The sequence below is a fragment of the Columba livia genome, chromosome 1 (genome assembly GCF_036013475.1).
Source record: "Columba livia isolate bColLiv1 breed racing homer chromosome 1, bColLiv1.pat.W.v2, whole genome shotgun sequence".
Lineage (NCBI taxonomy): Eukaryota > Metazoa > Chordata > Aves > Columbiformes > Columbidae > Columba > Columba livia.
The window spans coordinates 128,267,127-128,280,788 of NC_088602.1; the positions used below are offsets into that span (position 1 = coordinate 128,267,127).

Below are 13,662 nucleotides of genomic sequence, written 5' to 3' on the forward strand. Positions count from 1 at the left end.
TATGCATTTATATTTAAAATGCATATATGTATACGGTTATATGTAGAGGTCTATGAGAAAGATGGGGACAGACTTTTTAGCAGGGCCTGTTGTGATTGAACAAAGCGTAATAATTTTAAACTAAAGGAGGGGAGATTCAGACCAGACATGAGGAAGAAATTTTTCATAATGAGGGTGGTGAAACAGTGGCACAGGTTGCCCAGAGAGGTGGTAGATGTCCCATCCCTGGAGACATTCCAGGCCAGGCTGGACGGGGCTCTGAGCAACCTGATCTAGTTGAAGATGTCCCTGCTCATTGCAGGGGTTTGGACAAGGTGACCTTTGACTGTCCCTTCTGACCAAAACTATTCTGTGATTCTATGATTTTAACATAAATATTGTACAGCTAAGGGGCAGAGATTCACCAAAATGTATTGAAAGAACTATAAACACACTGATATTCATGCTGCATCTGTGACGCCTAAGCCCACTGCAGCCTGTTGGATGACAGGGCAGTTCATCGGAGATTTTCGACACAAGAAGAGTGGCAAAGAGCAGAACAGTGATCAGGAGCTAGCAGCAAGGAGGGCAGGCCATGACAAAAGTGGTGGAGAACAGAGATGATAGCCGGAGGGCCGCTGTGACCAGCACGGCCAGACCAGGGCCTGGCCGGTGGCCCGTCAGCCCGGGAGGACGCAGACGAGCCACAGCCTGGCAGGCACCGCCACCCCTCGAGCTCCAGGAACGCGAACCCGGCCGTGCCACGGCAGAAGGGTCTGCCCGCCCCGGCCTCACGCCAGGCCCGCGGAACCTCCCGAACCGCAAGGGTCCCGGGGGAACGCCGGCAGCGCGCCGCGGCGGCTCTCAACTATCGGGGTGGCGACGCGCCCGCCCTTCCGGCCAGCAGAGGGCGCCTTCGCGGTAGGCCCGCTTCGGCGCTCGGCCGTGTGGCCGACCAATAGGAAAGCAGCGGAGGCGGGCCGTGCCGCTGCCTCTCCCAGTCGGAGGCCGGCGCGGGGCTGCGGGGTCGGGAGCGTCAGCACCCGGAAGTGGGCGCTGTGCAGCGGCGGTGCCGTAGACAAGTGCTGGTGGGGCGGGCCGGGGCCTGAGCCGTGCGGCGGGTGGCGCCCGGCGGCGGGGCCGGGGCCGGGGCCGGTGTGAGAGCGATCGCGGCGGGGCCCGAGCCCCGCGGGGTGGCGGCAGCAGCGCCATGGCGGCCGAGGGGAAGGTGACGGGGCAGAGCCAGGAGCAGTTCCTGCTGCTGGCCAAGGCGGCCCGCGGCGCCGCCCTCGCCAGCCTCATCCACCAGGTCCTGGAGGCCCCGGGCATCTACGTCTTCGGGGAGCTGCTGGACATGCCCGCCGTCCGGGAGGTGAGACCGGCCCGGCCCCGCGGCCCACCCCTGCGCGGCAGGCCTGCCGGGCCCTGCCCGCGGCCCGGGCCGGGGGGCGGCGGAGCCTGACCCCGTGTCCCCGCAGCTGGCCGACAGCGAGTTCTCCCCCGTGTTCCGCCTCCTGACAATCTTCGCCTACGGCACCTACGCGGACTATCTGGGTGAGGCCGGGTGGCGGGGCGTAAGGGGGCTCATGGGCCCTTTCCCTTCCCGGCGATGCTGGTCCCTCGGTGCGGAAAACGTGCCAGAGCCCCGAGGCGCTGCGACCCCTCGCCCAAACTGCCCCCTGTGCCTCTGTCACTGCGGCCCCTCAGGTTGTGGTTTCGGGCCACGACCACAGGGGTACCTGGCAATAGTTAATGCTCCCGTTTGCCATCTATGTGGGAAATTTCCAAGAACATCTTGACAAAGGCATTTCTGAGGGGCAAAGGGAAAGAAAGACTTGGGTATCCACTGGGACGTGCAGGCCTGCATGAATAAGGCATGGGACAGCTAGAGAGCATGACTTGAGGCTGAGGGGGAGGAAAGCCTGCTCAGAAGAGGTCTTTTGAGCTAAGAACTAATGTGGATGGCTTGGCAAGATGTAGCATTGCTTGGGAGATTGATGCGCAGATACTTTGGGTATAGTGTAGATGCCTCTGTGCAGGGCTGGGAAATGGAAAATGAGGCATAAATTCTTATACCCTGTTCTTTCCCCTGACAATAGCTGAAGCAGCAAACCTCCCTCCCTTGACAGAGGCTCAGAAGAACAAACTGAGGCACCTGTCAGTCGTCACTCTGGCTGCCAAGATCAAGGTAGTGGTCCTATTTCTCCCCGAGTTTTCCCTCCACTGAGATTGCCTCATGCTAGTTACTGTCATGTTTCCACAGTGCATCCCTTACTCAGTGCTGCTGGAGCAGTTACAGCTGAAGAACGTCCGACAACTGGAGGACCTTGTGATTGAGGCTGTGTATGCAGATGTGCTGCGAGGGAGCTTGGATCAGCGGAACCAGCGCCTGGAGGTGGATTACAGCATTGGGAGGGACATCCGGAGGGAGGAGCTGAGCACCATCAGCCGCACGTTGCAGGAGTGGTGAGGAGGAAGCCCCCAATACTAACACCCAAAAGAGGTTGCAGGAGTGGCCGGTGGCTTTCCCGGATTCCTTGTGTGTCACTTGGGGATAGCATTGTGAGGTGGCATACTGAATCCCCTTTCTTTCTACTTTGGAAAGGAAGTTTCCAAAAATAGTTTTCCAGATCCCCCTGCTTGTTGCTGGAGGGGTGATGAGACTGCAGCAACCTTTGCACAGTCCTGGCTGCTGGCAGCAGGCTTTCTGAGTATAAACCTGTAGCCCCTAACCTAGTGCCACCTTGTTATTTGTCCCCCTCCTAAGTAATAACGTCACTACATTATTACATTGGACTCCAGTCCTTTGTCTTCCCTGCCTGGTGTAGCTGTCACTTTCTGGTCTTTTTGGTCTCTAGAGTTGAAATGTGTCACTTTCACGTTTCTTTCTATGCTGGCCTCTTCATTTTTACATCTTCTCTCCAGGTGCCAGGGCTGCGAGGTTGTCTTGTCAGGCATTGAAGAGCAGGTTAGCCGGGCCAACCAGCATAAAGAGCAACAGCTGGCACTTAAGCAGCAGATAGAGAGTGAGGTGAGTGGGCTGAGGAGGGAGCAGCCCAAGCCCCTCACTTTGAAATAACGAGAACCAATACTCTGTGGTTGTTACGGTCTTTGCTCGAGTAAGGTGTTAGCATTCCCTAGGCCTGACCCCCCAGGGGGTTGTGCCTGAAGAAGAATCCTAAATGAGCTTAACATTCCTCTGCCTTTGCAGTGCAAGGGTCTGGACAGCTGTTAGCTCTTTTGTTTGACCTGAGCTTGCAGCTCTTAACTCCAGGCCGTGCTTTATTAAAAAAAAACAAACAACAAAAAACAAAAGAACACAACTAAACAAAAAAGAACCCCAACAATGACAAAAAGACACTAAACCAAACTAAAACCCTTGGGAAATTCCTTGGTTCTTGCTTTGCTGCTGTTACAGGTGGCAAACCTGAAGAAGACAATTAAAGTGACAACAGCAGCTGCTGCAGCAGCCACATCACAAGACCCAGAACAGCACCTAACAGAGCTCAGGGAGCCGGCTCCTGGCACCAACCAGCGCCAGGCGAGCAAGAAAACTTCCAAAGCCAAAGGGTAAGGAGTGGGGGTAAACAAGCAGAGCCCCTCTGTGTTCATAGGAGATGAACTGAGGGGAGCCCTGTTTCGGAGCAGTGAGGTTGCTGACTGCAGGGTCCTGCTCCCTGGACGGGGAGTGGTTAGACATGTAGTCCCAGCTGAGCTTTTCTCCTGTTAACTTGAGGGGGAATCTCTGCAGCTCTTGATCTGACTCAGAGTTTGTAAGTCTTCCTTGTGTTCTCCTCTTGCGAAGAATATCAGCTGCTTTTCTCTGTGTGCATTTAGAAAAGGAAATCAGCGATGAGCCTTAGTGTCCACTCTGAATTTTTTTTCCCTCTCCCCACAGGCTCCGAGGCAGTGCAAAGATTTGGTCTAAATCAAACTAGTTGGATCTCCCTTGACAACTGGGAGGGTGAGAGGAAGAGATTTGGGGGATGGAGGGGTCACAAGGGTCCCAGGTGTGATGCTTCTAAGCTCTTTTCCAAGATCCATCTTGCCAACTAGTTCTCCTGCATGTTTGTTCTCTTTCCTACCTTTTTTACTGACTTCCCAGGCAACGCCTCCCTCCTCTTAATCACAGCATTTCACACTCTAAGCTTCCAGTTGTATGCATTGCTGTTTTCCCTACCCCTTAAGTCCCCATCACCACTGCCATGTGTTTCTCTCTTTGTCTCTGTCTTTTGACAGTTAAATTTAAAGAGCCATGAAACTGTGTCAGTCACCTTTGCAGCTGCAGGGCTTCACAGAAGCTTGGAAAGGGTGCACTGGCGCTCACCAATCATTTTGGCTCTATGAGACCCCTGGGATACTTTGCTCCAGGATGCAGCTGCCATCTTTGATTGTTTAACCTTTGTTTTACTAGGTGGGAGGGTAGTTTTTGAAGGGATTATTTTAAAAAATTATATAAATATGTTATAAATATATATAAAACAATAAAAATATAGGTCTGTGGAATATGGACATATCTGTACAATGTTGTGCTCCTGTGGTGGTGTCTCTTTGTCTCATACACTGATTCTGGATGTTCCAAAATAAGCTGTGATACTGAGAGCCTCTGTCCCATTTCTGGGTGGAATATATTCTCAAAATACTCTTCCAAAGGGCAGTGCCACAGTAGCTCAATAGAGCTGGGATGAGAATCTCTAAAGCAGGAATGAGTCATAAATCTTATTTAAATTGTTTATTGTGTGATTGGTTTGCATCCGGAATGTTCAAAAAGGTGCTTTCCAGGTAGTCTCAGAGAAAGGTGCAAAGACTGAGGAGAAAATTCATATTTGTCTCAATACTATGTGCCCAGTGATCCTGGACAAAATGGAAAGGGATGTGGGAACTTGTCTGACAGAGGGTTGAAGGTTGCAGAGCCAGTGCCCACCGGGGTGAGTTTTCGTGGAATAGATGCTGCTTAAGCCATTCTTGGGTCATGTTGGAGTCTGGTTGAAAAAAAAAAAAAAATGAATCCTGTGAGATGCCTGGAAAAAAACCATCAGATTCTTCAGAGGATGTGTGCTTGAGTCTGGCTCGAAGCGAGTCAGTCAGATGCGAGTGTCGCGCTGCGGTTCCACCATGGTGTACGCTGATGTAAATGTAAATTGACACCGTGACTCCCACCCCAGCTCGGTTCTGCCTCTTTCCTTGTGCCAATGCTAAAATTTGATTCCCTGAGCCTTGGTATCTCTGCGTGAGCAAACCACCGGAAAATGAATCCAACAGGGGAAACTCCTGATCATTGTCTGCACGGAGACTTTTTCAGTTCACTGGCCGTGGTGAATTTTCTTCTGGGTACTGTGCAGACAAGCAGGAGCTGGAGCTGAGGCAGCGGAGGTGGGAGCAAGCCTTGGTTAGGGGAGTGGGGAGAGGAGTGCAACCATGTGTTCTGTGGCAGCAAGGTGTGAGATCATCTCAATACTCAAAACACAACAAAATTGCTGGTTTGTGCAATATTGCTATTTTACTAGTTCTGGATGCTGTAATGCTGTACCAGCTTTCAGTGGGAAACCCCTGTCACCTGAACCCCCTAACTCACAAAACTCTTACGTGTGTAAGGTCAGAGAGCAGGATGCACTAGCCAGCTGTGCCAGGGACAGGGATGTGCCCGGCTGTCTCGGGGTGACTGCAGTCACTGGCCGAGGTCGCCAAGAGCTAGGGCAGCCCCACACCTTTTCCCGTTCCGTGCCTCGAGGCATCCAGCCGTTCGGGTGCAGTCATAGGTGCGGAGATGCCAAGCAGAAGAGCCGTGACATCCAGACAAGAGCTGCCCATCTGGCTGCAGGAGCACATAAGGGGGCAGCAAAGCAGGTTGTCCCAACCCACCTAGAGAGGTCTGCCTAATTTGCAGCAATAGGGAGTCTACTTGACAAGTCCTGTTTTCCATAAATTGCAGGAAGGGCTTGTGACAACACTTTCAGCTTTTGGTTAAATTACCTTGAGCCTTCCTCCCTCTGCATCGCATCACCTTCATCTGTCTCTGTGAGGAAAGTCACTGTGCTTGCTGCATTTGCAGCTGTCTGCAAGCAGCAAAAATGTCCATGCACATCACAGTTTCCCTTGGATTGGGACTGGGACTGGGACTGAGTTGCTGGCAGGGGAGGTGATACCTGGCAAGACGGGAGCACCTGCCAAATGTTTGGGCCTTCATGCCCCTTACAGAGGAGCTGCTGGCAAAGCTGTTGGGATGTGATGTGAAGGAGAGCGGAGAAGGGCTTGGGATGGAGCTGAGCAGCCAAAGTGCACATCCTACCAGCCTCCTGAGGTCCAGTGGAAGCTGGGCTGGAGTGGTGGCACCTCCAGGAAGTTCTGAAGTTACCAATAATGGATGAGGGTATTTGTGCCCCACAGGAATCCCACTGCCTAAGGAAGAAGAGCTGTAACAGATCTTTGTCCTGAGTGTCTTGGCTTCTCTGCGACCTCTTGGGCTTTCGTAGACTCATAGAATAGTTTGGGTTGGTAGGGACCTTCAAAGGTCATCTAGTCAAACCCCCTGCAATGAGCAGGGACATCTTCAACTAGATCAGGTTGCTCAGAGCCCTATTCAACCTAGTCTTGAATGTGTCCAGGGATGGGGCATCTACCACCCCTCTGGGCAACCTATGCCAGTGTTTCACCACCCTCATTGTAAAACATTTCTTCCTCATGTCTAGTCCGAATCCCCCCTCCTTTAGTTTAAAATCATTACCCCTTGTTTTATTGTTGTTCTTTGCTCTCTTTAACTACTCTGTGGTACTAGGTACAAAGGATCTTTTTAAACACCCTGAATCTCCAGTGTAAACACAGTCCCCAGCCAGCATGGAGAGCTCCACACCACTTGCATGGGATACATGGTCAGGCAGAGCAGCACCTGCACTCCGTACACACACTGGCATCAATCTTGTGAACGTAAAAACCTGTGTGCAGCTGACAGCAACCAGAGCACGGACCAACACAGGGTTCTGCGGGGGCTTGCCAAACCAGCCCCAGGCTTCACTGAAGCCCCAGCCTCGTATCCTCATGGCTAAATCACAGCCAGTGTGAGTCTATCTGAGTGCTTCTGCCATGAGTTTGTGTTGCGGCATCCAGCTTGCCCCGCTCTCTGAGGCTCAGCTCCCTGGTAGCGGCATTTGCCAGGTGCCAATTTTCTTATTGGCCTCTCTTGAGGCTGGTTGTGTTGTGGATTTCAGAAGAGTTTGGGTTTAAATGTATTTGATCAAGGGGCATCTGCACTGCTCTGAAAGTCTTCCATTCTGTTTACTTTGGAAAGGGCACAGCTTTTAAGACCTCCATTAAGAAAAAGGAAGCAGAGGTAGCAGATAAAATTACTTCAGACCTTTGGTATGACTGAAAAAATGAATGAGAGATGCACAGTGCAGAATGAAAATATTGCTGCAAATTGTCTTGCCAGGTGGCAATAAAAAGGGTGGTTTTCAGGTGAAGGGCAAAGGCCTTTTTATTTTCCTGTTCACTTCAGCTTGACTCAATTTCAGGCAGAGAGGATGTGAAGATTAATTAATTAGTTAACATTTGTAAATCACTTGGAAGATTGCAAGTGAGATAAGTACTGATCGTTATTATTACAAGTTTTCATTTTAACTTTAAATGTGTTTTAACCCTGTTTTTCCTAAAGAAAAGACTCAGAAAACAGACCCTGAGTAGAGCAGAACAGAAATACTTGGACACATGCCACTCTAACTTCTGGCAAAGGAATGAGGTTTAGGGGGTTGTAAAAGAGAGGGGATGGAGAAGTGTTCGTCACTGCTTGAGGAGAAGGAGATCTGCCAGCATGAGCACAGAAAGTGTAACGATTCTTGTGCATGATTCCTTGCAACCTCTCTTTGGGTATTATACATGGGACTTTCACATCTGGATGCAGAAAAGGGAGGAGGTACGACAGGACCTGAATGGCTCTATCGCTGATGTCTGACTTTTGCCAGTCAGCTTCTGCCAAGAGGTAACAATGGATTCTTGTCAGGAATTTGGGTTAGTGATGGTAATTCTTATTGCATTACTGGGGCTCAATTTCTTCTAGGGAGCTTGCTGCTCCTCTTCTTGAAGGTGGTGGGCTTATCAGATACAATGGTGCCAGCAGCCCAGCGTCCACCATGGTGCCCACCTGTACCTGGTGAGTGGGGAGAAGTGTCACTGCAAGCACCCTGTGGGACTTGTCCATGGTTCTCCCCGTCCTCCAGGGGTTTGTTCTGGAGGACTTGTGAAGGCAGAGGTGGTCTTTGTGCTTAACAGCCCCTGGCAGGGCTCCCCTCAAAGGGAGCCAACATTTTGTTTATGTGAGTTGCTGAGGCTGCCCTTGCCTCTGTCCCCTAAATTAGAAATTTAGGGGGTTGTTTTTTGTTTGTTTGTTTATTTTTGACAAGCAGGAGGGCTGTTGTGTATGAAAGCATTTGTGTACCTCCCCTCAAAGGCTTTTTGTGGAAGGTGGGTGTGTGACAATCTGGTCTGTTGGGTGGACCGACATGGATGGACAGATGGCTGTTCAGGTCTGCTTCTTGCAGGGCCATACCTTCATAGAATGTCCTTGGGTTGGAAGGGACCCACAAGGATCACTGAGTGCAACTCCTGTTCCTGCACAGGTCAACCCCACAGTTCACACCGTGTGTCTGAGGACATTGTCCAGTCTCTTCTTGAACACTGTCAGGCTTGGGGCTGTGACACCTCCCTGGGGAGTTTGTTCCAGTGCTCCACCACCCTCCAGGGGAAGAACCTTCTCCTAATGTCCAACCTAAACCTCCCCTGGCACATCTTCCTGCCATTCCCTCGGGTTCTGTCACTGGTCACCAGAAAGAGAAGATTGGTGCTTACTCCTTCTCCTCCCCTTGTGAGGAAGCTGTAGCCACCATGAGGTGTCTTCTCAGTCTCTTCTTCTCTAGGCTGAACAAAACAAGTGACTTTAGCCACTCCTTATATGGCTTCTCCTCCAGACCCTTCACCAGCTTCATGGCCTCCTCTGGACACTTTCTCACAAAGGCTCCGTGCTGACAGCAGCCACTCACGGTTGCACCTGCCTCTTGCCACGGCTGGACCAGGACCCCTGGGACGAGGCCCTGGCTCTGCAGGACTACGGTGCAGTGCAAGCTGGAGTAGTCAGAGGAGTCCCATGGTCCATGTCAGTAGCCGCAAATGCAGCTCTCAGCTCAATAACATCCTTCTTGTCTCCTTTTTACACCCTGGAACAGTTACTCATTTTGCTTCTGTGACCCCTGTCCCTCTATGCTATCCTCTCCATGGGTGTCTGTCCATGTTCCCACCTGCAAGGCTCTTCTTTCCTCACCCCTTTTCCTAGTAGTAGCTGCTGCTTAGCTGCAATACTCAGAAGAAAAGAACTGTTTTCTCTACTGGTTCCTCAGCCACCCATCTCTTGGGTGTTTCTCTTCAGGGCTGCTCCAGTTTTCGGCACACATTCCTGACAGTGCAGCATGGAACAGGGCTGGATTTTTATCTGTCTTCTCTACAGGTGGCAGGCTCTGCCACTGCCAGGGAAAGGAGTTAATTTGCAATAAAATCCTTTGTGTGATTTGCGATTATATTTGTATCATGATTAATTCAATAGTCACTGAAATGTCAGCTGGATTCGAGAGCTGTGACCCCTATACAGGTAACAAGAACATCCAGAATTTCTGTAGCACTTGTGCATGCATTAAAAGCAACTCTAAGCCCTCCTGCTTTGAGGCACAAGTGAAGCCCCAGCCCCTTCGGATCAGGAGGAAATGTTTCTGGGGAGGTTTTGCCCTGTCTCCTGCAGGTTTCCCTGCATCTGCCTCTGAAGCATTTAGTACTGGTTTTGTTACGTGGGAAGACGGATGATCTGTTGTGTGGGAGCAGAAGTGAGAAGGAGGCTCCTGGTGAACAAGTGTGATCACTTCATGGTGCTGTCTCATAATCCCTTGTGAAAGCTTCTCAAGTGCCAACTAAAACTGGTTAATTTTATTGTCCCCACTAGTCTCCCTGGCAGGCTGCCTCAGAACCCAACTGCCGTAGTGGTTAGAAAGTTGTTTTTTTTTTTATTTCCAGCTTAAATGTATTCATAGCTTGTCTATATTCTCTTGCTCCTGTGCCAGTGTGACTTCAGCTGATGTTATTCTTCCTCCCTGGTGTTTATTCCCCTTAAGTACAGACTTCACTTTGCTTAACTAACCAAACCAGCCCCCTTCTGCATTGTGAGTTCTCCATGGCTCATGAGCTATCCAACAAGCTTGCTCTTGCACTTCAAAGTAAGCTTTCTTGGCTAAAAATAAGCACAGTTCTCTTCCACAGGTGAAGTCTGATGAGCCATCTTGCATAGCAATAGTAACACGTACCTATAGCTACTAGAAATGCCTCCTGGATTGTGTATATCTTCTCGATGTCTTGGTAGGTGCTTACAGTTATTATATGAATCACTGGTAATCCTGAGTCTTTCTTCTTTTCTGCTGCTCATAATCAACAAGGCTCCAGTTTACAGCTAAGAAAGTCTTGATTTTAGGTCCTATATGCCTTTCCCCTTTTACTTTGTGCTACTAACTTTAGTCTCTTTGCTAAGGCATCAGCAGATACCTTCAAGGCCACCTCTGTGCTCCTGTGTGATACTGTCATACAATTTGGCAAAGTGTCTGGGTTTTATTTATTTACTCATGCATTTATTTTTTTGCAGTCTTTGTTTTCCCTTATTAGTAAGGGTTGGATATCATAAGGCTAGCATCTCTACTTCCACCTGATCATTATGGCACCAGCAGTTGGAGATGGATGGTCTCTATTCTATTCCACTTCCTTTGTATCTCTGGTTTTTTTTTCCCTTCTAAGTTTGCATTAAGTGCCTTTAAGATTATAAACCCAGCCAGCCAAAACAGCCAGATGTGAGGAGACAGCAGGAATAATAATAATAACCCAAGTGGAATTTCCTCATGGGACCGTTTTTTGAAGGGCTATCTTTAAAAACTAAAATTCTAGGAGAAAAAAAAAATAAAGTTACATTTAAGAGGGAGCTGAGAAATAAAATAAAGTCATTTTTGGGAGTGTTTTGGAACGTAGAAAAATGTTGCAAACTCAAGCAAGCAATTTTAACCTAGATCCTGCAGTGAGGTCTGTTTTAAATCCTGTTGTTCCGATACTAGAGTGGCTGCCACGCGAGTGACATTTGCCTGTGGGATTTTACACTCCTACCCCACGGAAGCACGCATTTGTTTCCCAAACAAACTTTGTTTCCTGCAGCTCCCTCTGTGGTCTCATGTGCTTTCAAGTCCCTGTCAAGTCACCAGGTCTCTTCTTCCCCTTTCCACCCTTCCCGGTAGTTTAGCACTGTGCCACCCTGCTTCCCTCTCTGATTCATAGATTCTTGAAGCCTGAAGGGACAGGCCTAATCACGTCGTTTGGCTTCTCAAGTGGCCAAGAACCACCTTACCCCGTTCCTGTACCTGCTCTCCAACTTTTCTTGGAGACACCTCATCCAGGTCTGGAGTAGCACAAGCTGGAAAACCCAGGTATCCTCTCACGTTCACACTCTCCCCTGAAGGGTGGCATCTCAGTTCCAGTTCCATCATTAGGTAGTTGCAGGTTTTCTGCTGGGTTGAAGAGCCCTCTGCTGTCAGAAGCCTCATTCCCATAAAGGTAACGCCAGCCCGTGCAAGTGGAATGACCTCAAACACAAGTCTTGACTTCATGTTTATCTTGTAGTGCCAGTCAGTGCTTCCAGGCTTCACGTCATCCTTGTTGCTCCCTTCTCAAATTCTTTTATCCTTTAGTGCCTTTTTTAGTGTCCTTAACTCAGATTTCACAATGGTTTCACTATGGTGGTATAGAGGAGAAACTTTACCTCCCTTCTTGGTGGACGCAAGCTGGTGCCTCCATGTGTAACCCATCACCACAGCTGAGGAATTACTCATTTACTTTGTTATCGCCCAATCCCCTAATTCATTTTTGGAGTCACTCCAGAGTTCCCAGAGAACAGTGTTCCATCTTGAGAGAGCTCAGACTACATTTATGTCCCCGGATGAATGTCTTTCTGCTTTCACTGCAGCCAGAAATACTTACTGTTTATAAATAAACACCACACCAACAGTTATGGACTGCTCTGCACATCTCATCTTTCTCCATCATTTATCACCTTTATTGTCCTCTGGGTCCTCCAAAAGCTTCATCAACACTGGTTTAATATCTTCTTTCTGATCATTAATTACATTACTAATGAGCATTAGTTTCAGAACAGCATCCTACTCAAAATAATTTCATATCCTGGGGTCTCTTTTTCCCCTCATTACTTGAAATCTATCAGTGAACTAAAATTTATAATATTGGCCCTTTTGTTTTTTATTTATTTTAATCAGGGAATAGTCTTTTGTGGCTAAGATAGATACCTTGTGCTGATGTAACTTTTAAGTTGCCATAGGGTCTTTGTTAACTCAGTTCATGATTTAATCAGAAAATATTACAGCTGTTGGACAGGAACAATTTTGAAAAAGTGAGACTGAAAAAATTATAAAAGCAAATACATCCATTTTTATTTTTAAATTTATTGCATTTTTGATGTCAATGCCAGTTTAACTGTTTTACAACTGTGCATATCTCGTTTACTGTTTACAAATATTGGCACAAGGCTATTTCCTCAGTGTTATACAATGCTTTAAAAAGCGCAGTGAAAGGTACACAGGGCTTCAGGGCTACTGACAAAAACATTTAAAGATGAAGTTCCCGCTAACTTTAATGGCTCTTATTTTCATGATAAATTTTCAAATATGGAAAACTGAGTGTACAACAAACCAACCCCCATAAGTTTCTATTCTGTGTGTAGCTCATGCCTTCTCATCCAGCTTACGTCATCCATCAGGTTTTCCAGCCTCTCTCCACCTCATTCCGCCCCCCACCCTCTTTAGTCGCCCCTCTCCCTTTTAAGCAGGGACCCTACTTGCTCTAAGACCCAGACTTGCAAGACTCAGGAGTACCACTGAACCACATTGCTTTGGTGCTTCAGCTAGTCCCATCTGAAGGTGGCAGCCGTGGAAGGAGTGAGAACAGAGTTTGTCTCCATCGGATGGAGAAGGATGACTTGGAGCCAAACCCTGCACATCTTAAGAAAGACACTGTTTGACTTCCACATTAGGAACATCCAATCCTCTTTTTCCCCATCATAGACATCTCAGAAATGTAAGAGACTCATCCCAGACCTTCCCTTTGCCCTGATAGAGCAGGTGGACTACTTCCCATAGGAAACAATTTTCACTTGAAACAGTAACTAATGGAAAAAAAACAATCCCCATGTATGTGTGGTCTAAATGCTGAAGTTGGGGTTGTATAACAGCGATGGGCTTTCTGATGGCGTGGGTGCTCCTGTTTTCAGGCAGTTCCAGGCACCTGCTTAGAACAATGTGGAGCCTCTCACAGCTTGTCTAAAGAAGGTGGAAAAGGAGAACATCATAGGTTGCACACACGCACCTTCATGTTGCCTCTGTGCAATTCTCCATGTGCTCTTCCTTTGGATTAATAACCTACATCAGTGATCAGTAAGGGAATTTTCATCAAGCCAGGGTATCGACAAAAGGGAGAGCCCCCAAAGGCCCCCACTGGGGTTCAGATCTGCCTTTTTTTCTCCTTGCCTTCACATTCCTTCAAGCCGCTGCCCAAAAGGCACTGCTGTATCCAGACTGATGCCAGCCTGGAGCAGCTGAGGCGGCTTCT

General features: G+C 48.8%; 1 protein-coding gene across 1 annotated transcript; it reads left to right on the forward strand.

The window, feature by feature from the left end:
- Window positions 1–1,028: 1,028 nt before the first annotated feature.
- On the forward strand, window positions 1,029–4,504 carry COPS7A (COP9 signalosome subunit 7A). Its single transcript, XM_065050061.1, has 7 exons — window positions 1,029–1,351; window positions 1,458–1,533; window positions 2,079–2,167; window positions 2,243–2,445; window positions 2,905–3,010; window positions 3,398–3,549; window positions 3,878–4,504. The coding sequence occupies exons 1-7, from the start codon at window positions 1,190–1,192 to the stop codon at window positions 3,915–3,917; spliced, it is 828 nt and encodes a 275-aa protein (XP_064906133.1). The 5' UTR covers window positions 1,029–1,189; the 3' UTR covers window positions 3,918–4,504.
- Window positions 4,505–13,662: the final 9,158 nt, after the last annotated feature.

Excerpts from the sequence above, each read along its gene's own strand:
- COPS7A (XM_065050061.1), top strand. The coding sequence starts at position 1,190 with ATGGCGGCCGAGGGGAAGGTGACGGGGCAGAGCCAGGAGCAGTTCCTG. Across the intron at positions 1,534-2,078 it reads CACCTACGCGGACTATCTGG|CTGAAGCAGCAAACCTCCCT; the intron begins GTGAGGCCGGGT and ends CCCTGACAATAG. Across the intron at positions 2,446-2,904 it reads AGCCGCACGTTGCAGGAGTG|GTGCCAGGGCTGCGAGGTTG; the intron begins GTGAGGAGGAAG and ends TCTTCTCTCCAG.